Genomic DNA, 23,134 nt, shown 5'->3' with positions numbered 1-23,134 from the left:
CAACATTGAAGCACAGCCCTTCACCACTATCTTCACATCTCCTGAACATGAGATCATGTCATCTCAAGTGCTAATGCCACCAACACCAGTCCAGCCTTCATCTAATAGTCAACTGTTGTCCAGTGTTGGAACAAACAGTCGCTGTGTGCAAACATGTCACCATAGAGGTTTTAACGATTCAGTGAAGCTAATGCAGCTTACATGACACAGCGACAAGCCACGATTTCACCTTAGCCACCAGCTGAAGTTCGTAAATTTCGTGCAGCTCATATGCGAAAGCAATGTAGCAGAACTGTGTGAGTGTGACATGCATGTAGCAGAGCTGTGTGGTGCCACCAGAAACACAAACTATGTAATCTCAATAATTACTAGTATTTGTATATATAGTATGTGTAGTCCAGATATCATGGCAGTGCCGCTAAGCATTGCAACCCACCAAGTTGCAATGAATTGCATTTTTGTTTGCAGTCATGGAATAGCATGACATAACTTTCTTTTTGTTGGCCGACAAGCACAGAGGTGGTGACAGTGGTGAGGAGGTATGAATGGCGGGTAGGCCCAGGATGATCCTGATTGTAAAGTGGAAGATGTGTGTAGTGATGCCAATGTGCTGCAACATCACCCAGTTAACAGGTGGCTGCTAGGAGCTGCAGGAAAGCACATATTGAAGGGGAAATGGATATCAAAAGAATAGAATGTGGATGATCCATGTGTTGTGACTACTGGAGCTGCCATTGGTCTGTGTAACCATTAGCTCTGGGGACTGTTGCACCCGAGAGGACTGTGGCTTGCTGAGAGTCAGTATAGGCTTGACTATCTAGAGTGGAGGTGGATTGGAGGCTAGGAGATGTAAGGCAAGCCTGTGAAGAGCTGCGTTGAGGATTAACTGTAGCATCAAAGCAAACTTACGGAGAGGGTAAAGTTTTTCTGTTCCACTGAGTAAGGCCAAGTTGTCAAGGGAGTGGAGGTAATAACTCCGTGCCTGTTTGCGAGGCATTTTTCTTTGCTATATTTACACTTTGCAACATTTAAAAGGGGTTATCCGCAGAAATACTTTTTTTTTTTCAAAACCTTACTGAGTCTGCAGTAGTAAATCAACAGACTATAGTCACCCTTCCCTGCTCCCCATCGCTACTGTTTCACCAACGCCCAAGTCCCTGCTAGTCTTCACTTCAGGGGGCATAGAGCAAGTGAGGATATCCCTGACAAAAGGGTCATGTGACCACTGTAGCCAATCACTAGCTCCCTTCAACACTCATGTGACGTAGCTTATCACTCCTCTCCCAGAAGTGAAGATCAGCAGTGACCCTAAAGTCAGCGAAGCAGCAGTGACAGGGACGCAGGAAAGGAGAGTTTGTATTGTTATTTTACTACTGCAGGCTCAGCAAGGTTTTAAACAAATATATATATTTCCCCAGATAACCTTTAAGCTGTGGGGTATGATTGTGTGTAATTATAGCCAATACTATTCTGGGTTTATTTTTATAAACTCTATTAGTTCTAGTAGATGGGGGTCCTGAACATAGGATTCCAATCTGCTGGTCAGCCTGCAGAGTGCTTACAAAAGGTCTCTTGTTATGGAGGACCGGTCCTGTTCTACATTACAGACAACCTACTGATTTGATTGGACACAGTAATGCTTAAAGCAACCCACCGATGCTGTATATTACCTGCTTTTTTTCTCCACTAATATCCCTCCGACCTGCTGATTCGGGATCCTATTTCAGCCATCTAAGACAGCAGCGGTAATTTTCTACCTACCCAATACACACACACTGCATTGCTTTCTGACTGGCCAGCACTGATCACCTGAGCAGTGCTGACCAATCATAGAGCAGGTATAGTGCAATGGTAGTCTAACATTACCAATGCACTGTGGGGATTAGGTAGTTTGAGGATTGAGTTGGTCATCTTGAATGATGAAAAAGGGACCCAGAACCAACAAAGCGGAGGGACATTGTCACAGAATAACTGCAGGTAGTTTAACTGCCTCCCTTGGTCCCAAGACAAGATTTTGTCCCAAAACCAGGAGGATCCTCTTAAATTTTGCATGTGGTGATGCTGCAAGTTTAAATTAAACATTTACTGACCAATGTCTCCACGGATAATATGATTAATGCGAGTCCAAGCAGGGGCGCAATTTGGGATCAGCTTATTGCCAATGATCCTTCTAACAAGAAGGGATTGTCCAAAGCGGAGAACTCCTTTCAAGTGACCATAATTATTTAAAAGGTTGTACCACAATTGCAAGTTCTCCTCTATCCACAGGATAGGGCATAATTTACTGATCAGTGGGGCCTCACTGATGTGACTACTGCCGATCCGGAGCACGGGAGTCCCATGTCTCCATTCACTACAGGGCGCGCAGTAACCCTGCAGTGAGGATGACGGCCGGGGAGCTGGTCACGCAAGATAGTAGTGCTCTGTTCACTTTAAATGGGACTGTGGAGATAGCCAAGTGGCACCCACTCAGCTATTTTCGTCAGCCCCATTGAAATGAATGGAGTGCTGACTGCATATGCTTGGCTAGTGCTACATTTACAGCGACCATGGCCGATAACTTACAATTGTGGTACAATCCCTTTAAGCCTTTTTATCACTGCTTTGTGTTCTTAATCTGGTCTGCAATTATCTTTTAAAATGGAAACCACTCAACACCAACCTGCGAGACTGTGTAGTTACGCGCACCCAATTGGCAATACCCAATTTACAGTTTAGTGATACATTTCGAGGAGGAATAACAGAGGAACAGCACAATGCAGAATTCTAAGAAAGATGCTCCAGAATTCATTCATGGGTAATGCAAGTATGTACTAACACAGATCTATCAGAGCTGACAAGTCCTCTTTGATTAATAGCTGTGTCCAGTTATCATTATGAAGCTATCACAAGTTGCGCCTTTCATCTTTATGTAAAAACAGTCATTAAATTTTGACAATATCATGAATATCCAAAAGCAAAAACAAGACTGTGCTATCATGGTACAACTGGGGAAAAAAACACACACAATTTGTAAATGATTCCCTTCCTCAATATCATTATGCTAAGATTGACATGCTTCAAGTGATTTGATTAAAAGTATACTCCCGGTAGCAATCTCCCAAACCTCAAACCCAATCATCCACAGTGTCATCTTTCTTGATTCCTTTCCTCGCGTTTCAACAAATTTCCCCGATGATGGATGGTTGTCAACTTTCCAGCTGTTTGCAGGGAATTATTGGCATTCTGAAGAATGTGTGTACTACTCTGGCAAATGTAAGCCTATTCCGGTCTAAGGGAGCGTTCCTAGTGGTTTTTTTTACTATGCTATGGGATTCCGTCCCAGAGATATATGTCACAGGTGCTAAAAAAAAACGCACAGTCACCGAACCCCTGAACAGAATAACTCATTAGTGAAACAGATACCATCTTTGTGTCAGCTTTACAAGGTTGACAATCATTTCCATTATGATTGGAGTATAAAATAATGTAGTCAAATAAGTTATTTCTTTAGTGGAAGTATAATGGAAAGCCTCTCAAATGGACACCAAAGCGGCATTCGTTTCACCAGGTGCACAACTAGAAGTCATGGGGCCCCGTAGCAATACTTAGAATTTGGCCCACCGGGAACATAAAAATTGTTATAGGCAGCAAATCTATAATGTAGCAGATTTAGATACAGCGGCTCAGCTCTATTATACTTCTATGTAATGCAGTCCATATAATATGGAGATACCAGCTCTACACAGTGATAGCGATTACAGTGCAGTCAACTCTAGTGAGGACATCTTTTTCAATTTTAAGTGGCATCTTTTTCAATTTTACGTTCTGTATCTGGGCTTCTATCATGAAGATTTTCTCAAGTCATAACTTATTTCTGCACACCTACCCCCAAATGAACCTTTTAGTAAACCCCCATACTATTGTTTTCTTGTGGCCCCCATAGTACAAGTGTACCCTTTGTGGCTTCCCCATAGAAGCAGTTTTCACTCTGTGTTCCCCCCCATAGTACTACTGCCCCCTATATTGCCCCTAAAGTAGTAGTGTCACTATGGACACTGGTCTCTAAGTCAGTGCAGTCTGCTCCTACCCTCCCTCTGCTCTCAGTGTAGTACTTCCTAGAGTGAGGGAAGCAGCCTGCACTGACAGAGAGCAGCATCCCCAGGAGCTAGAACGTAAGTGGACTTGTGTTGCTGTACATTCAAGGGAACTGTAAGCCCCAGCCCCCCCCCCCCATTTCACGGGTCCCATCGTTGCATGGTCTGCCTACGCCACTGCGTTTCATCACATAACCCCCATTACAAAATCCCACAATGTAGGGAAAAACTCTGATAGAAACTGCCGAAAAATGCTTAGCTGAAGCCAACCTACTAGGCAAAAATCAGCTGTTTGCCAGTGGTGTGAGAAGTCACATTCAGTAACATTACAAAAAAGTCAAGCGTGCAACCAACAGTTGCACAATGCATTACTAGGGATTATAAAACACAGATTTTTGTAAAAAAAAAAAAAAGCTTTAGAAATTCGTGTAGAAGAAAAAAATTGAAAATAATTTTATTAATTTCTAATAAATCAGGTTTGACAATATAATCTACAAAACTTGGTTTGCGGTTATAAGGCGTTGGGTTTACTTGATACTTTTGATGCTTTTACTACAAGCACAAAAATAAACGGAGCTAAAATGAAATTTAATGTGTGAGTAATAACCTTACAAAGGCAGCGTCCCTACAGAGAGATTTCAAATCAAGTCATCTGAAAAGCTTTTTGTACCACAGCTGTGATTAAAAAGAGGCATTTGCCAACTATAGCAGACACGCGTGTAATGTTAAGTGTTGCTGAAGTCAGGTTAAGTACCCAACAAGTATTTTCTCTACAGTAATCACTTTTGTAGAGGTAATTGGATTGCCTCGTAGTCTCCATCACAGCATGACAGACACTGGACGGCCCCCATAGGACAGACAGAAAATGTAAGATAGGAGCCCCAACCCCCCCCCCGAAACTACATTACGGCAAGACGAGAGAATATGAGAGGGATTCTGTCATGGAGGAAATTTAATTACTGTTAAGTATGTTCATCCAAGTTACAGAGACACAAGGATGGCATTCACTTTATGATGATGTAGTTGCCAGGGGAAGTCAAGTCTTTTGCTCAAACTTATTCTATAAGTGTCATTATTCTATGTTCACATGAACTAATGAAACTTTGAAAAATGTGAAATGGAAACCAGCCCACCCTTTGATTTCTGCCCTCGATTGGCATCTTGAATGGTTGGGAATACACGTGGATTTAGGCTTATAAGGACAAGTTGGCATGTGGCCACCTTCTGCGATTCCTGTGTGGAAACCACAGAAAGAACAAATTCATTCCATATGTACTGCGGCACGGATTCTCCCCAAGAATAATGGGATGTAGAAAATTTAGAATTTCCCACCGGACAGTGTGAGTTTCATGGCTTACTTCGCTAGGTTTCTAGATGGATCACAAGTGGTCAATAGTCACCACACAATTGTGAGGATCAATCCAAGGATATCAAGTTCTGTGCTACCAGGTAATGTTAGATAGGCGCTTTGTAAACCGCTAAAGTGCCTGTTTGTAATGGGGAGCTTCCCTCCCCGCATTATGAAAAGATGTTCACGTTTGTGCTTTTAAGAGGAAGGGAGGAGGTCTCTGCATGGGGGGGGGGCGGAAGCGGAGGTGGTTGGGCACCACAGCATATGGTGTAGTTTCAGTTGGAGGAGCGTAAGAGAAGGCAGCAAGTGTAGCAAGGCTCATCACAGAGTATCGGGCATGCTTCTGTGAAGTGTGCTGGAAGCAGTCAAGCTCCGCAAATCCCTTGTGCTGCCAATAGCGGACCGAATTATACTGGGAAAATACTCCAGGCTTATGTTTTAACAAAGACGGTTTCACCTTGTTTCTGCCACAGAGTGAGGATCTTACTTCATGCTACTGACTACTGGATCCAACTATTACACTCCGGTAAAGCATGTGTGCCCGGTTACAGTGATACACTGAGAACTGTTCTACAGCTCCAAATGTGTTCCTGCCCAGTTACATTTATTCATAGCATGTGCAATCCACATGAGTTCTTCAACAGTTCAGTGTAATCCAGAATGCAGACAAGGGCCAGCCCTCACACCCAGCGAATATGTATGGACCCTAGTTGTACCTAGACCTCTTGTTCTCACCCACCCAACTCTGGTTCTTGAGGTTTAGAGACTCAACCACACCTGTGTTGGCCATTTCATGTCAACAGGGTGGAATGTATGTGTGGATTCCAACATGGACTTCGTTTTAGTGGAAACTAAATCTAAAATGTACAGAGTAAGGTATTTTAGACTTTTTGGCAATGGAGTATTTCTATTTTGAAGAGGCCATGGACCAGTATAGTGGGCAGATAAAGGCACAAATATGAAACGCCTCACTAATAACTTTATCCTCTTGACTAGATTGGTGGGGATTCTAAATATTGGAAAGGTATAGACAGATATCACAGTCCATTTATGTTTAAGAGGACACACACACACACACACACACACACACACACACACACACACACACAACCAGTGGCTTGTGTGGCTCCCCAACTATTGACATCTGCAGACACCATTATGCACTAGTGGCATCAGTGATGTAATATTAAGTGGGAGTCCTAAGATTAGAAGAACATGGTTGTGGTGTTCTAGATACACAAGCAAACCTGTCCACAGGTTGGTTTGTTATTGTGGCTCAGCTCCATTGAATTAAATAGGGTTGAGCTAGAATTCCAGACATGATGCATGGCAGCAGCAGTGAAGTGCTGTATTACTAGCATCACAACTCAGCGATAGGAGCTATAATGCCAGGAGTATGGCACATGCCCGCTGCAGCCACTGATTGGAAACATCATTGCTGCTTGTTTCTAAACAGAGACTGGCATGGACCACTAGAGCGTCAGTGTTGGTGGGGTTAAAGGGAAGAGATCACCAGAAAATGATTTGTTGTAAAAGTCAAGTTTTTATGTTATAGTTTAAAGGGGTTGTCCCGCGGCAGCAAGTGGGTCTATACACTTCTGTATGGCCATATTAATGCACTTTGTAATGTACATTGTGCATTAATTATGAGCCATACAGAAGTTATAAAAAGTTTTTCACTTACCTGCTCCGTTGCTGGCGTCCTCGTCTCCATGGTTGCCGTCTAATTTTCGCCGTCTAATGGCCAAATTAGACGCGCTTGCGCAGTCCGGGTTTCTTATCTTCTCAATGGGGCTCCGTTCAGCTCCGTGTAGCTCCGCCCCGTCACGTGCCAATTCAAGCCAATCAGGAGGCTGGAATCGGCAATGGACCGCACAGAAGAGCTGAGGTCCACGGAGGAAGAGGATCCCGGCGCCCATCTTCAACCGGTAAGTAAGAAGTCACCGGAGCGCGGGGATTCAGGTAAGCGCTGTGCTGTTTTTTTTTTTAAGTCCCTGCATCGGGGTTGTCTCGCGCCGAACGGGGGGGGGGGGGGGGGGGGGGGTTGAAAAAAAAAAACCCGTTTCGGCGCGGGACAACCCCTTTAATATTTTATATTTTTTAAATTTTTTAATGCCACAATCTATATTTTAAAAAGTCCTAAAATCCTGCAATTGTCACACTAATAATACGCTGACACTTCCTATTCTGTGAAGAAAACTTTTCAGCAGTCATCTCATTATTACAAAATGAATTACAACACCTATATATAGATAACACAGAATCCACCATTCCCAGGAGATGTCACAGTTTATCTATCCCCCCCGCCCTCGATCTGCACAAGTCACAGAGCATGCCTAGAGCACTCTCTCTCATAGGAGTCAATGGGTCAGCTCCATGTCAGTGTGTAATTGGTTTATGGGGCTGCTGTAAAGCATATGTCTAAGGCCTCATGTCCACGGGGAAAATCAGGCCCGCCGTGGATTCTCTATGCAGAATCCCGCAGTGGGTCCCTCCTTTCCCGGGGACATGAGGGCAAAAATAAGAATAAACTCACCTGTCCGGACGCTATGGATCTTCCCTCCATCACGGCCGGATCTTCTTTCTTCGGCCTGGCGGATACGCTTCAACAGAAGCCTGCGGGAGCTGTTCCCGAGAGACCCGCACTAAAATGGAGCATGTCGCGTTTTTTTTCCCAGACGCGGATCCGCGCCTGAAGGGAAAAATGACATCCGCAGGTATTTAACTACTTGCGGGTGTCCAATGCATCCCTATGGACCGCGGATCCGCGTGCGGGAAAAACGCTGCGGATTTTAAATAATCTTTTCCCCATGGAAATGAGGCCTTAATGTTGTTCAAAACACCTCGGGCAAGATGTACATCCTCAATCATGTACAGACAATAGAATAAAAAAATTTTAAAAAAAACACAACAAAAAAAAGCGCAAAAACTACAAATCAGAAAATAAAACATTAGAAAAATAAAAAAATTGCTTCAGTATTTAGTTCTAATTAATAAAAAAAATATTTATACATATATATATATATATATACACACACACACACACATACACACACACACACACACATCCCCTTAAAACAGGCAAATACTGTGAATTTTTATTTTAAATTTAAGCTAATGGCAGCTAATTTTTATTTTAATCCCCCCCCCCCCTTTTCTTAAAGTCAGATAACCCCTGTATTAGACTTTTTTTTACTTTTAAGATTTGGCATCTCTACACGCTGTCTAATTTAAAATGATCTCATGAGCTACAATAAGGTTGGGGACCTCGGCTTCAGGGCATCAGTAATAGCAATCAAGTGCATTTCCAGGAGATGCCATCAGAGAAAAACTATCTGCTGAAGGGTCTCGAGTCAGGCAGCACTCATTCTGGCTTAAGCATTGACTGAAGAAGTCCATTTTGCAGTTTTAATCCCTCTTGATGGGAACTATTGATAAGGAGATTAGATTCAGTCGAGTACTTGCTATGCCCAAGACAGAAGTGTAATAAGTTCAGCAGGTCTAGAGAAAAGATCTGGAAAAAAAAAAGTTTCTATAAAAAAGGGGAAAAAAGTTGTTCCTGGACCTTCTGACGGCTGTCCTCTCACTGGAGCAGGATGCAAAATGTAGAAATTGTCATCTACAGTGATAAAAGTTTTATCATTTATTTCCTTTTTTGTTCCTTAAAAGTTCCCATGCTTCAATTTCTACAGTGAGATGCCAACTTCAATCAAATGAAAGTGTGGAAAATGTTGGCTGTGGCGCTTTGTACAGAGAAAGGAAAAATGCAATTACAGCACTCCACAAAAATGTAACAGCCTCGGTGATGGAACACACATTACTTGGCCATGTAATAGATTTCATTTTTTATGTATTTATCAGACATATTCTTTGCTGACGGATGGAAATGGATATTTGGCGGTCTTACCTTGGTGACTTATTCCAATTACTACAATGATTACCTTGTATAAAGTTAGGTGCCAATAGAGTAAACCCCAATATTTCAATTACAGACAACACAAAAAAGGTATTGAGGTATAATATTACACATCATATATATACACACTCTGTGTATATTACTACACGGCATGGTCTACATCACTGTTCCCAAACCTTCCGATCACCAGCTGTTGGGAGAACCACTACAAGTTGAGAAAGCCAGAAAGAGAAGACGTCTTATCATACCCCTGTTTAAATACACTATCTTAACGAAAGTAGGAGCAAGAATCAAAAGTAGTATTTATTTCTATATGTTAATACTTAGTGGGGCTTCTTTGGCCCTAATGGCATCAGATACTCCCCATGGCATACTTTTTACTAACATCTGAAACACTTCAGCTGGTATTTCCCTCCATTCATCCTGCAAATGTCCAATGAGTTCTTTCCAAAAGGTGGAGCATCAGCTTGTCTACAATGGTGCAAGTAGTAACGAATAGAAGAATGTTTTATGGAGTGATGAATCCCGCTACTCCCTTCTTCAGATCAGATGGATGTGCCTGGGAAACACCTTTTGCCCGAGTGTATTGTGCCAACTGCTAAGTAAGGTGAAAGCCCCATAGTCTGGAGAGGTTTTACGTGGCAACTGTTGGTTGTAGTGGCAAGAACCATGAACATGTAGGGGTACCTTGACATTCTAAACAATGTGCTGCCAAGAATATGGCAATACTCTACCGTTTTGCGTTGGTCTGAGAATATGGATGTTCCATGGTTTTACTGGCTGCACAGAATCCTGACCTGAACTTTACTGAACATCTTTGGAATTCACAGGAACGTTGGGTCAGAAAATATGAACAGCATCCATCTTCTTTAAGAGAACTCAGACGTTTGTAGGATGAATGGAGGGAAATACCAGCTGAAGTGTATCAGATGTTAGAAGAAAGTATACCACAGAGAATATGCGATGCCATTAGGGCCAAAGGAGCCCCACTAAGGATTAACATATAAATACTACTCAAATTACTTTTGGTAGGATAGTTGGGTGTAATTGATGGCTAAAACTCCCCTTGATATTGTATATTTATGATGAATTCCGCACCTTTCTTTTAGAAGAGTATTCACATAGTTTGGAAATTGACAAATGACAATTGACAATTCACTTACCTTCTGTTCAGCTTCAAGAAATCTTTTCAGGTCATCTGGATCTAGGTGGTCCTTGTGATTGCTGTAAGTAAGCATCAGTAGGTACAGATCTCTTCTGGTCGACATCATCTTGTAGAATGCACAGAACTCATCAAAGCCAAGTGTCCCCTGGTTATCATCGGTATCTGCTTCCTAGAAAAGATAAATGAAGATTGTAAAGTGGCAAGATAAAAAGGTCTATTCTGCTGCTCTAGACACAGGTCCATGCCAAGCCTGGACAAAATTAGACAAGATATGCCCACTGATAACACTAGTGAATGTAGTAAGATTGATCCTGATGTTGGAATATTAGCCAGTCATAAGGTTGCGGCCATCAAGAGAATTATCACAGTCATGAATTAAAGGGGTTGTCCAGTTGAGGATCTATGTCTACAATAGGCCGTCAACAGTAGAACAGCAGGAGTCTGCCACCCTAGATCCTTGCTGGTCAGTGTGCTCATGCACCAAGATGATTTCTGCAGGAAGCAGACAGCTCTGTTCCCACTGCAGTGGCCAGGCTTGGTATTACAAGCAAAAGCTCATACTATAATCATAGAATGGCAGAGTTGGAAGGGACCTCCAGGGTCATCGGGTCCAACCCCCTGCTCAATGCGGGATTCACTAAATCATCCCAGACAGAATAGAATCATAGAATGGTAGAGTTGGAAGGGACCTCCAGGGTCATCGGGTCCAACCCCCTGCTAAAGTGAATGGGAACTCTGTTTGCAATACCATAACACTAAAGTGAATGGGAACTCGGCTTGCAATACCATGCCTGTAACTGCAGTGGGAATGGAGCTGCCTGCTTCCTGCAGAAGTCAGCTCAGTGCATGAGCACAATGGCACAGTGAACAGCAGACCAAGGAGGATCCCAATGATCATCTATTGATAACCTGAGCATACGTCTTTAATAGTTCAGTCCCGTACAACCCCTTGAAGCTCAAATAATAGAATCAAAAATTGGCAAAAACAAACAGAATAGCTAAACTAAAGCAAAGGAAGTCTTAGACTGTCTATGAAGAATGGATTTATTTGTACATCAGGACTGGCTGGCACCACCCAGAAGCACTAAACTAGTTAAGCCACAGATGAAATATTGCTAATAAAGCATACAGGCTCCACTCCAATTATACGCAAATGATATAGAACACATAAAAGGATACATTCACACAAAGTAGTTCGATCGCAGATTTGGTGATAACACCTGTGTAATATGGAATGCATTGGGATGCGCAGCAATAACACTTCCTTACTGATTGTATGGCTTGGAAGAAAGCAGCGGTGCTTTCTAATAATGGACAGCCCCTTTAACAAGCAGCTAATGAAAAAGTTGAACCAGTATACAGCGGCATCCCGCAGCGCCTCTTGCATGCATAAGACCGTCATTTTGGGCACAGACTGCAGCATGCAAATAGTTAAAAGACATCTAATTCTTGAACACTGCGCCCGTTTCACGTTCCCCGCACATATGTTCCGGTGTTATAGACCACTAAATGTTATATGTGATTTTCTGGCCTCTTCTTTTTTGACACCGATTTGGCAAACCACCACAAGAATACAAAAGCAGAAATTCACAAACCTTTCTAATAATAACGGCTGTGAGAATCCGCGAGCTGCCAGACCTTCATTTATCTGCCAATTCATGAAGGGCCGAGCCAAATTAACCAGTAAACGGCAAGCGGCTATAGGAAATGAAAGGGCCTCGCTGGCAGGGCTCAGGAATAATATGGAGACCGTCTTGGGCAATGAACAGGCAGCATGCATTCATTAGTAGGTGTTTATCATAATTGGATGCACCCAATTTCTGAAGAAACGTACAAGGCTCTTTGTGAAATGAGGCATAGAAACATATTATAGATGATAGGGCAGTGGAGGCGAGCCTAAACGGGTCTGAAAACGGGGAATATTTAAGACTTTTTTTTTTTACTTTTCTTAAAAGACGACCCACATTTTTTAGTGATCGGCTTATTTTCAAAGAAATTTTTATAGAGTCAGATTAGTTTTTATGCAAACGTTTACGTGTCTCAATGGGCGCAACAAGGAGTTACTAGGCAATTGCAGGTTTTTATAGCACCTTTGTCAAAGGACAAAATTAAGGATTCACTTAATGGAAAATTATTTAAAATCCATGGACACCTTTAGGGGAGGGCATTTTTTTTTTTCACAGAAAACTATGTATTTTGAGCCGACAATTGTTTTTGCAATAGGGTTTAATTCGGGATGAGCGAGTATACTCGCTAAGGCACTACTCGCTCGAGTAATGTGCTTTAGACGAGTATCTCCCTGCTCGTCCCGAAAGTTTCGGGTGCCGCTGCGGGGCGGGGAGCTGCGGGTGAGAGCGGGGAGGAATGGAGGAAGATCTCTCTCTCCCGCCCGCTCTGCCCCGCTCCCTGCCGCAACTCACCTGTCACACCTGCAACGGCCCCCGAATCTTTCGGGACGAGCGGGGAGATACTCGGCTAAGGCACATTACTCAAGCGAGTAGTGCCTTAGCGAGTATACTCGCTCATCCCTAGGTTTAATTAAAAGTGTTGCAGTTTGTCTTCTGCAGCTTCTACATATCACTGTATATAGACACTGCAGTCTAAGTCTCAATAGGAGGAGATCTGTCAGTGAGATTGGACCGACAACTAAATGCCCTTTTACACGAGCAGACAGTCTTATATACAACTGCACAAGTTCTAGTATCACCGCTAAGGTAGTCAGCGCTCGAGCAAAGCATTCAAAGAGAAAGACTTGCCATGGGCTCACGGGCTTCTCGCTCAGCAGGGAGCATTTACACAGGATGAGAAGCCAGCAGGTTTTTTTTACGCTGACCGAAAAGTCAGTTAAAACAACTGCAAACGACATGACAAAAAAAAAAAAAGTTGGACCCATTCATCCCCAAAAGGTGTCCATACCCTTTAGCACAGTCATAGCTAACTTATCCTTCACCTGGGGCAAAGATTCAGTTGACTGGCCTGGCCCTTCATCTAAATACCCCATCCACGTGACAGCAACTAGTTGCATCTCAGCACATAATATCACTGCCCAGCAATGCCTGCCTGTTTCCTATGACTAGGTTGCCAGCCTTGCTATTCACTATACAACATTGCTGTTCTGCCACTACACATCATAGTTGCAATAAGTCCCATCTGTTTAGCTGATGGATGCCACAATATGTAAGTGGTAACCACACATCATGTACATTTCAAACTAATCTAGCAGTCTGCATTAAAACGCAGCACAATGAAGTAATTAAGAACCGATCAGGAATTCAAGATTTGTAATAAAAGTGGAGTGATTTTTTTTTACCAGAATTCCATTAAATTGTATTTTTGGGGGGCAAAACTTGGAATGCAATCTTTTTCATATACTTTTTCTCTTTAGAAAATGGTCTCAATATATAGGATATGAGCTGGGCTGTAAAATGCCACTTCAAGGAAAAAACAGGAACATTTACTGTATTTTAATCATTTTTATAGCGCATACATACTCCGCAATGCTCTACATCCTAAGAGTGCATTCAGACGACCGTATATCGGCCTGGTATTCACGGGGGGGAGGCTGGAAGAGCCGGGAGCAGTGCTCTGAGCTCCCGCCCCCTCTCTGCCTCCTCTCCACCCCTCTGCACTATTTTCAATAAGGAGAGGCGGAAAGGGCGCGGAGTTAATTCACCAAACACTTAGACCCGCCCCGTCCTGTCCTGTCCTGTCTCCTCTCATTGTAAATAGTGCAGGGGGATGGAGATGCGGCAGAGAGGGGGCGGGAGCTCAGAGCACTGCTCCCGGCTCTTCCAGCCTCCTCCCCCTGCAGAGAGAGACACTGTATATCGGCCGGCGTGAAAACCTAGCCGATATACGGTCGCCTGAATGCACCCTTACATTGGGGGTTAAAATATGAAGGCTAGTATGTTTTTAGAGCGTGGGGGGAAACTCAAGCAAACATGGGGAGAACATACAACCGCAGGATCCCAGCACTGCAAGGCAACAACTACTGAAGCAACGCGCTGCCCATTTTGCACGCTCAACCCCAGTTTACAGTCAGTTTAACTTGTCTTAAGCTAAAATTGCAAATTGATCAGAGAAAAGAACAAAACATGCTTCATTACACGGTGATGAAATGCAGGACTACTCTATTATGGATAGGTTTTCACATGCGTAATATTTCATGTATTTCTGTTAATAAGTGACTCCTAATACCAGTGATGTTTCCTGCACCCTCTATATTAAGCCAGCATGTGTCCTTGCATTAGATGCGGAAATGGTTTACGATATGGGAGGTTGTGTTCTTGGAAATCCAGGCTTCAGACTGGGCTGCAGAATCATTAACAGAGGCTTGTTTCATTCTACCCAACAAAAGCCCAAATACAGTAAGTAGAAAGGGAGGAGGATAGAGATGTACTAAATCAATGAGGGTGGCCAATGAAGAGTACGTGACCAGCACTATGGGGCAGAATATGTATGTGGTAATCAGATTTATATTAGGCTTATGTGTGCTACATATAAAATCTTTAAGAGGAAAAAAGTCATCAAATCTTAAAAAGGGGTTGTATCAGAGAAAAAAAAAAGTTATCCCCCATCTTCAGGCATAAACATACATTATCACAACACTTTATAGATCAAAATTGTGATCCGAGGGGGATTGCTCACCTCGGCCATACATAATGTTAAAAAGGATTGATGGGGAGGAAATTTTAATCACCAAGATGTGAAGGGAAGAATCTAAAAAGATCTTTGAGTTTGAGTCAGAGACCCCTAGAGGGTCAAATGACAAGTTTGAAAGTTTGGGTGTCTTGGAGTAGGTTCATTGCAGGCGTTCTATGTATTTACATTCATTTTTCTGCACATGACAATCTTTTGCAATTTATTTGCATTTTATATTTTTTTATTGATTAGCTCTCAATAGATTTTTTTGTGAGTAGATATATACTATATGTCCTAGATATGCCATAATAGTGTATCAACTAATGCAATTCCACAAATCCAGTTCATACTTTTGTTATGGACAGCGAGTGTGGACCCACTGTGTCAACCAACCGGTTTGGCTTTGGACTAAACCTGAGAGCATTGTCCTGATGGTTCCCCGGTATTCACCCTTTAACCCCTGTACAGGGATCTGGACTTCACCACATGGAACCAAGCAGGCCGTTATCTCCTGGAGTAGTCCCAATGTGGATGGCAGCTGACCCACATGAGTCAGAGATACCGCTGCAAAACACAGTGAACAGTCTAAGCTATAAAACAGGATCAGGTCTGGTTTCTGGACAGTCAGAGTGCAAACGGAAACCAGGCAATAGAACAGGAATCAGGGCAAATGCTTAAGTCTGGAGCAGGAGGCCTTAGTTGGGTGACAAACATATACCAATACTCAGGCAATGAGGAGGATCCCCAGTGTGGCTAAATAAGAGGGTAATAGCCAATTACCCTGCAGCTGGCTGGGAGCAATGGGGAGGATTAACTCCTGCAATGCGGATGGAAAGTACACAGCACTAGGGAGGATCAACTCCTGCATTGCTGATGGAAAGTAAAGGCTATTCATACAGGAAGAGCAGAGCAACACCTGCATCTGCCCAGAATAGCAACAGGGTGACTGCTCCAGGTAGCTTAACACATTTTCTATACAACTTAAAAAAGAATCACAGAAAGTAAATCTGATTTGCACTCTTCATATCATCTGTGTTGGTGGGACCTGGAGTTAATCAAAAATGCAGTACAGTGGAAATATTCTGAGATACAAACGAATATGCGTATGGAACTAGAGAACTTAGTAGATAGCGCATGTGGGGTATTTCGTTAGCTAGCTGACTAAGTCCGCTAGCTAGTCAGAGCACCGTCTCCTAGTAATAGTGATGGAATTCTGAGAAATAGGGAGTGCAGGAAATACCAACTTTTGGCAATGAGATTATATAGCTAGGTTCTCAGTGGTTACATCTTAAACAGTAACACGGTTCCGCCATTCTGAAAAGTGCCAGAGTCCGGCATATGCACACTGAGAAATATTGGATTACATTTTAATTTTTCTAAGTGATGACTTTCTCTGGAAGTGGCTTTCTATTCAGCAATTATGCTGCATTATGTGTTTTAGGTTATGCGAGGGCTCTGTGGTTTATTAAATTATAGTTATCTTATTTGTATTTTAGGATTAGCTTTATCCTAATATGATAGATTGAATCCAGTATGAACTTCTAATGGTATAGCCCATAGTACAGGACTTCGTATATATAACAGCATAATGTTATATTAAAGAATTCTAGTTGCTGACACCTTTTATGAGCCGTGTTATAGTCTGTTACATGGCAGCACTAGCTCAGTCAGCGGTGAGGAACACGCCTTGATTCTTGCCATCTTTTGTAAGATGGATTTATAGTCTATAAGTGTCATCTGCCTCTACAGGATGATATTATATATTATATAGCCCATCAATTCTGAAAGTAACCATAAGTCTCTGTCCATGGTGCTGAAGACCCAACTTTGAGCCGTAACAACATACAGCAGCAAAGAAAAGGACACATTTATCATAGAAGAATTTATTTACCCATTTGGGTTCTCACATCATCCTACAATCTATTTGCCCGCAGTCCTCTGTAAAAACGAAATATCACAATTAGTTGGCTCTGGTGCAATCCTTTGTGCAGTTTTTATCATGTTTTAAAAGGAACTTGTTTCTTTTAGAACAACTACAATGAAGAAATGGAAAGCCGGTACAGAAGAGATTTTCACAGGGGGTAATAATACAACTTGCTTTCCAATTCTTCCAATTCTTTGTTCTGCTGGAACTCTTCTCAGTCCCTTTCCACTAACTCTGATGTTGACAGATAGTGATGGGTAAATGCTTGTAGCATCTCCTAAGGTTGTTTCCCGGCATGTGGGAAGGGTCGGGGCTCTCTTGCTCTGTGTTATAAAAACCCTGGGGCTTTAGAGAGTTGTAAAAATGTAGTGTAGTAACTTCTGAAACAATGCACATATGAGCTTTAACTTGACATGGTGTTCCTAAGGGGAGGGGGGGGGGTTATATTTAATTACTGTGCAGTGACATTCAGCATAATTATAAAGATCTCAGTTTGCGGTCACTGAAGGGGAGCAATTTAACGCACTGCGCTACCATGCTGAAAGGGGTTTCCACCATCAGGGGTGATGGTAGATAATTTGCCAGGTGCCTCAGTGATCTGGAGAATAAGGACCCACTCAGTTTATTATGGAACTGTGTTCAGTCTGTGGAATATACGGGCAAAATAAATGAGACTATTCACATCAATGTTTTTTCAAATGGACAGATGGTCAATGGAAACGATCTCTGCATGTCCTATTCTTCTCCATGTTTACCTTATGCAATTTGTAGGGTCCTTGAATAACTGGATAGTACATGTGTGGAGGCTGTGCGATGAGCTGTACCAGAGTTTCTCAGGCATAACTTGCATATGGATCTCTGAATATGGCCTAAAATTCTAAGATTCTTGCTATTTTGAATCTTAGGGAACGTACTTAGGATTGGAGGTGGCCAGGGATCAGAATCCCACCAACCATGAAGTGATGGAGTTCCTAGCGGCATGCCAGTACTCTTTAAAGGGGTTGTACCAGAATCACAAGTAAAGGCCCTTTTACACCAGCCTCACCGCCGATACCGAGAATGAAGGTTTCATGTTCCCCTCTGCTTGTCACTGTGGGGTCGCTGGTCAAGAATGTGCAGACGCTGCTCCATTCATTTTAATGGAGCTGACATATTTGCCGCACGGCTAATCCCAAGAGTCCCATTGAAAATTCATGAAGTGGCAGCACGCTTGTGTGACCAGGGCTTCGTTTCATCTCCTCACTACGAAGGGTGCAGTATGATAATCAGATCTCTGATCCGGAGATCTGAAGACAATCCGGGACACACTGCTGCACTCAGTACTTGAAAAGAATGCTGTAGAAGATAGTGTAGGGCTGGACCCTAAGACTGCAATGAGGATAGGGTGGAGGCTGCAGGCCCTCGATATCAGGATTGGTGTGAGTCTCAGCAGTAAGATCCCCACCAATTAGAAAGCCGCACAGGACATTGCATGTACTAGTCTCATGCAAGACATATGAAAATAGGACATACTGCAATTTTTCCATCTTGCAGCATTGCTGTGGGAGGGGAGAAAAAAGAAAATCGCCCCTGTAAATAGACACATTGCAAACAAGGTAGTATATGTTCAAGCAAGTTTTGTTAGTCTTACAATGCACAAAACACTCATGAGAATATTGGCCATGCAAAACATCCTTTAAATAGTGTCCCCAGACACAGTAAGTGTGCAAATATGTTGTTTGCTGTTAAATAGGGATCCAACCACTGTGACCCCTATAGGCTGCACAAACGATAAGACCTCCTGACCTGAGATGTTATTCTTTGTCAGATTTGCACCTAGGATCCCAGCGCTGCAAGGCAACAATGTGAACTGAAATCAAGGAAAACCACCACCTTCTTTCAAGTGCGTTCAACCAGGATGAACCGGACAAGGTTTGGTTTATTCAACACTAACTATAAATTGCAAATGACTAGTAAGATTAATTTCCAGTTCTACTGCAAATGATAAAACATTAAACCTTCCAATGTCATGCCCAACACTGTACAATGCTTCTCCGATAAGTCTAGAGAACCTGTGTGCCCTGTGTCCTGGCAACCTTCTCACCCACCTGAAAACTACAAAGGCTTTCAAACCAAAAGGTTGCCTTTCCTATATGTCTGACACGGGTTCACATACAGGAAAAATCTCATTATTTTTAACCAGACAGTACATGCCTTTACTGAGATCTTCTCCTAAACCGTAGACTCCAGCAGAGCATTTCCTGATCTCCTTCATCTCACAAGGAGGAAAGATCAGACAGCAGAGAACGTGTCAATCACATGGAAGCGAGCAGCGGGGCACCAGAAAGTCTCGAACTTGTGTTCATAGTATTTTTTAGGTTCTTTTTTGCACAGATCTGTTCTCTTTTCAGACTTCTCATCATTATTATCCATAGGAAAAAATAAACCATTGTGTTGAACAAGGAGACAACCCGTCTTCGTAACATAGTAGGTTAGGCCGATAAAAGACATATGGCTATCTGGTTCAGCCTGCTACACTCCAATGTGGATTCAGAGAAAGGAGGGAAAAAAAAGAATGAGGTAGAAGTCAATTTTCCTCATTTTAGGCAGAAGAATTCCTTTTGAATTCCAATCCGGAAATTGGAATAACCCCTGGATCACTGACCCCTTCTGAGTAATCCGTGACTACAACATGTAGTCTTATAAACAGAAGAGGTTTAGGAACAGACCCTACAGTGAATGAGACATTCTATATAAGGCATATCCGAGAATCCATTTATAAAATTAAAATTCTTCCCATTAAGGGTCTTGACTAGAGATGAGCGAGCATACTCGCTAAGGACAATTGCTCGAGCGAGCATTGTCCTTAGCAAGTACCTGCCCGCTCGAAAGAAAAGGTTCGGGTGGCGGCGCCGGTGAGCAGTGAGTTGCGGGAGTGAGCAGGGGAGAGCTGGGGGGAAGAGAGGGTGAGAGAGATCTCCCCTCCATCCCCCCCTGCTCTCCCCCGCCACTCCCCGCCAGCACCCGAACCTTTTCTTTCGAGCGGGCAGGTACTTGCTAAGGACAATGCTCGCTCCAGTAATTGTCCTCAGTGAGTATGCTCGCTCATCTCTACTCTTGACCTGTGTCATGTCTGATGGTGTGTAAATGGACACAAACATTGTTGTGATTCACACAAAGTCCAGGGCAACCTTTTTTCTCTTGTTTTCTCTCTAGGAAGTCGAAAGACTACAATTTTAACGGCTAATGGGTGACTGTAAACCATTGTGCACGTATAGCCTATGAGATTGAAGAAACAGTCATTGACCTCTAAAGGATTTTTTTTTCTTACTTGCAACAGATAACCATTGTAATTTGCATTGTTCCAAGTTAAAAGCAATTATACAGAATCTTAATAGTAAGGTCCTATTTACATGGACAACTTTAACATCAGAGTTCAATTTGCCCATGTGAATAACACCTAAGAGCAGCCACTCCAAGAGGTTATCTAGGCAGCCAAAATACTTAATGAATCAAGTTGCTGATACTGCCAATTTCTGACCTGGTCCCAACACCATTTCACGTGGTTTTAAATCTTCCGCCACCTTCGGATTGTCACTGGCTGGTTGTTTGGATCATTTAAATAACTAAGCTAGCCCTCTTTTGCTGTCTCTGGCAAAGACTTCCAGGCTGGAAAGGATTGTGCCAGGACCACTGGATCAAGTAAGTATTTTGGCTGTCTGGCTAACCCCTTTTAATTAGGATTCCTTGGTCCACAGTAATTAGGGAGCCCATTATATGTCATGTCAAGCATGTTCTACACTCAAGTCAAGGATGGGTTAGTAAGACATTGGGAACCCACTGTACAAGGCTTTATAGAATTTCCCCTCCTTTAGCTATAGACCCAATTCAACATTGCCTAGCTCAGTCTGAGAATTCCTCACCCTATGCTAATGAAATACAAAAACAGATGGTTGGGATTCAATATGAGGTGCATGAAAAAGAAGAAGATGGGACACAATTGTAGCTCAATATCTTTAAGGCTCTGTTCACATTAGCATCATGGTTTCAGTTTAGGATGTTAGCCATGACACTGTGCTGGATCCATTGGAAGACCCATGCAAAATATTGACCTCTGGGAACTCGTTGGCTTTCAATGGAATCTGCTGGAGTTTCATTGAGTTTTTGACAGCTAGAACAGTACTGTATGCGGTGCTATTCATACAAAGGTGTTGCCAACCCCTGAGGAGTGGCATAGTGCATGTGTGCACAACGGCTTTGTAGCTACATTCATAATGTTCTCAGAAAAAACTAATGAGGTTTTTATATTTAAATACATAGCATTTGTTATTTCAGATACAACAAATATTAGTCCACCTCCGATGAGTCAAGTTCTTGGCTGCTGCTTTAGAATGTCAGGGGATACGTGCCAAGAAAAGTGTCTGGTGCAGAACTCGTTAATAAGGTTCATATTGCACAAAACAGAAATCAAATATTTATTCTCACAAACTTTTACACCAGATCAGTCCTTGCTAATTAGTAGCTGGGGATTTACATTGAATTTCTAAATTACCTGCAGTTTAAAATACAAACTTTTAGAATTAATTAAAAAAGGAAACTGGCAATTAAACTCTATACTTATTAAATATACCAGCTGTCACTTCACCTAGAACACCAGTGATCGTAAACGCTTACAGAGGAGAGTAGAACGCTGCAGAGGAGACATGACAGGATCAAGCCTTCATAGCCAAATGTAACAAAACTTGTCTTGGGCTGTATGACTGGCTGTCCCCTCACATCATAAAGAACGAGGATGGCAGAGGTAAGCCAGCAAGGAACTTTGCAGTCAGTTAGGAAAGAATTGGATATTAGATACTTTGTACCTACACAACTTTATTATTATTGAGCTATAGAAACAAATGGGGAGGATTGTGAAATTTTCTGAAATGCGGCTTTCAAGGTTGGTGCTGCCCTGTCCCCAGTGAAGGGATCATATGGTATATGGATTTGTGACAATAGATATAAGCATTAGACAATTGTCAACATGATCTTAACAAGGATCTAATGTTTACAAGAATTCAACAATGAGATAAGCAGACCTTCAGGTATCTGGCAGCTCATTAACCCCGTCACCATAGTAAATACATGAACACTTGACCTGATGATGACTTCTTGTTAGCAGTGCAGGCAGAAGAATGAAGTTGCAAGCAAAATCTTTAACCATAGGCAGCAATTAACATATACTATTTAAATAGGGCCGGACAGCTTTTAGCATTTGTGCTCCTTCTAAAAACAATTCTGAAGTGTAGCTACATACGGTTAAATTAAAACAAAAAAAACACAACACACACCACAACATGTCCATAAAGTCCAGCCTATTATCGTACTATGTTGATCCAGAGGAAGACAAAAATGTTCATGAGAAAGACACCAGATTTTGTGTATTAGAGAAAAAAAAAAATCCTTCCTAATTTCAAATCTAGCAATCAGAATAAGGGGCCTTTCACACGGGATGACAGTTGGGCGCTTAAACTCCGAAAAGTCGCCCAAGCGATTGACACTCCTCTGCTTTCATACAGTAGTGATGTTTGATCAGTGAATGGAAGTGGAGCGACTAGGGAGGTCTTCCAGCTGACCGTCTTCATTCACAGTCAACAGGCAGTCGTTCAAAGATGAATGACTGCCTGTTTACACATTTCTCTCTGCCATCCTCCTCCTCTTTTCAAGTTCTTCTATTCCGTTTCTTGTCTAGGGTTGGAGGATACCCATAATTGTAGGCCTGACAGGTTGTCCCACTATAAGACCTTACTGTTTGTCTGATAAGTTGTCATGTGTTCATTGGAACTGATATTTGTACCTCACTGGTTGGCCTCTTTGTTGAATATTTATCTATGTGGAACCTTATAGAACTTATCGGAGTAATGAGAAATGACCGCGCAAGGTGTATAGTACAACAGCTGAAGATTCAAAGGAAACTGTAGAGGAAAATCGGAAAGAAGGACAATTTGCTGTTGTGAATGAAACTTAGATTGGAACTAGAGATGAGCGAACGCGTTCGTCCGAGCTTGATATTCGTGCGAATATTAGGGTGTTCGGGATGTTC

At 42.5% G+C, this 23,134-nt stretch overlaps 1 protein-coding gene across 1 annotated transcript in view; it reads right to left on the bottom strand.

Moving 5' to 3' along the window:
- The window catches only part of PLCH2 (phospholipase C eta 2), a 699,861-nt gene that overhangs the window by 178,356 nt on the left and 498,371 nt on the right, over window positions 1-23,134 (bottom strand). The window contains exon 6 of the mRNA XM_066606850.1: window positions 10,507-10,677. Coding sequence (XP_066462947.1) covers window positions 10,507-10,677 — 171 coding nt within the window. The remainder of the gene's footprint in view (window positions 1-10,506; window positions 10,678-23,134) is intronic.

Source organism: Eleutherodactylus coqui, chromosome 6 (genome assembly GCF_035609145.1).
Source record: "Eleutherodactylus coqui strain aEleCoq1 chromosome 6, aEleCoq1.hap1, whole genome shotgun sequence".
NCBI classification, from domain to species: Eukaryota; Metazoa; Chordata; class Amphibia; order Anura; family Eleutherodactylidae; genus Eleutherodactylus; species Eleutherodactylus coqui.
The sequence above is the reverse complement of the archived record's forward strand: the minus strand, read 5'-3'. Positions and strand labels throughout refer to the sequence as shown.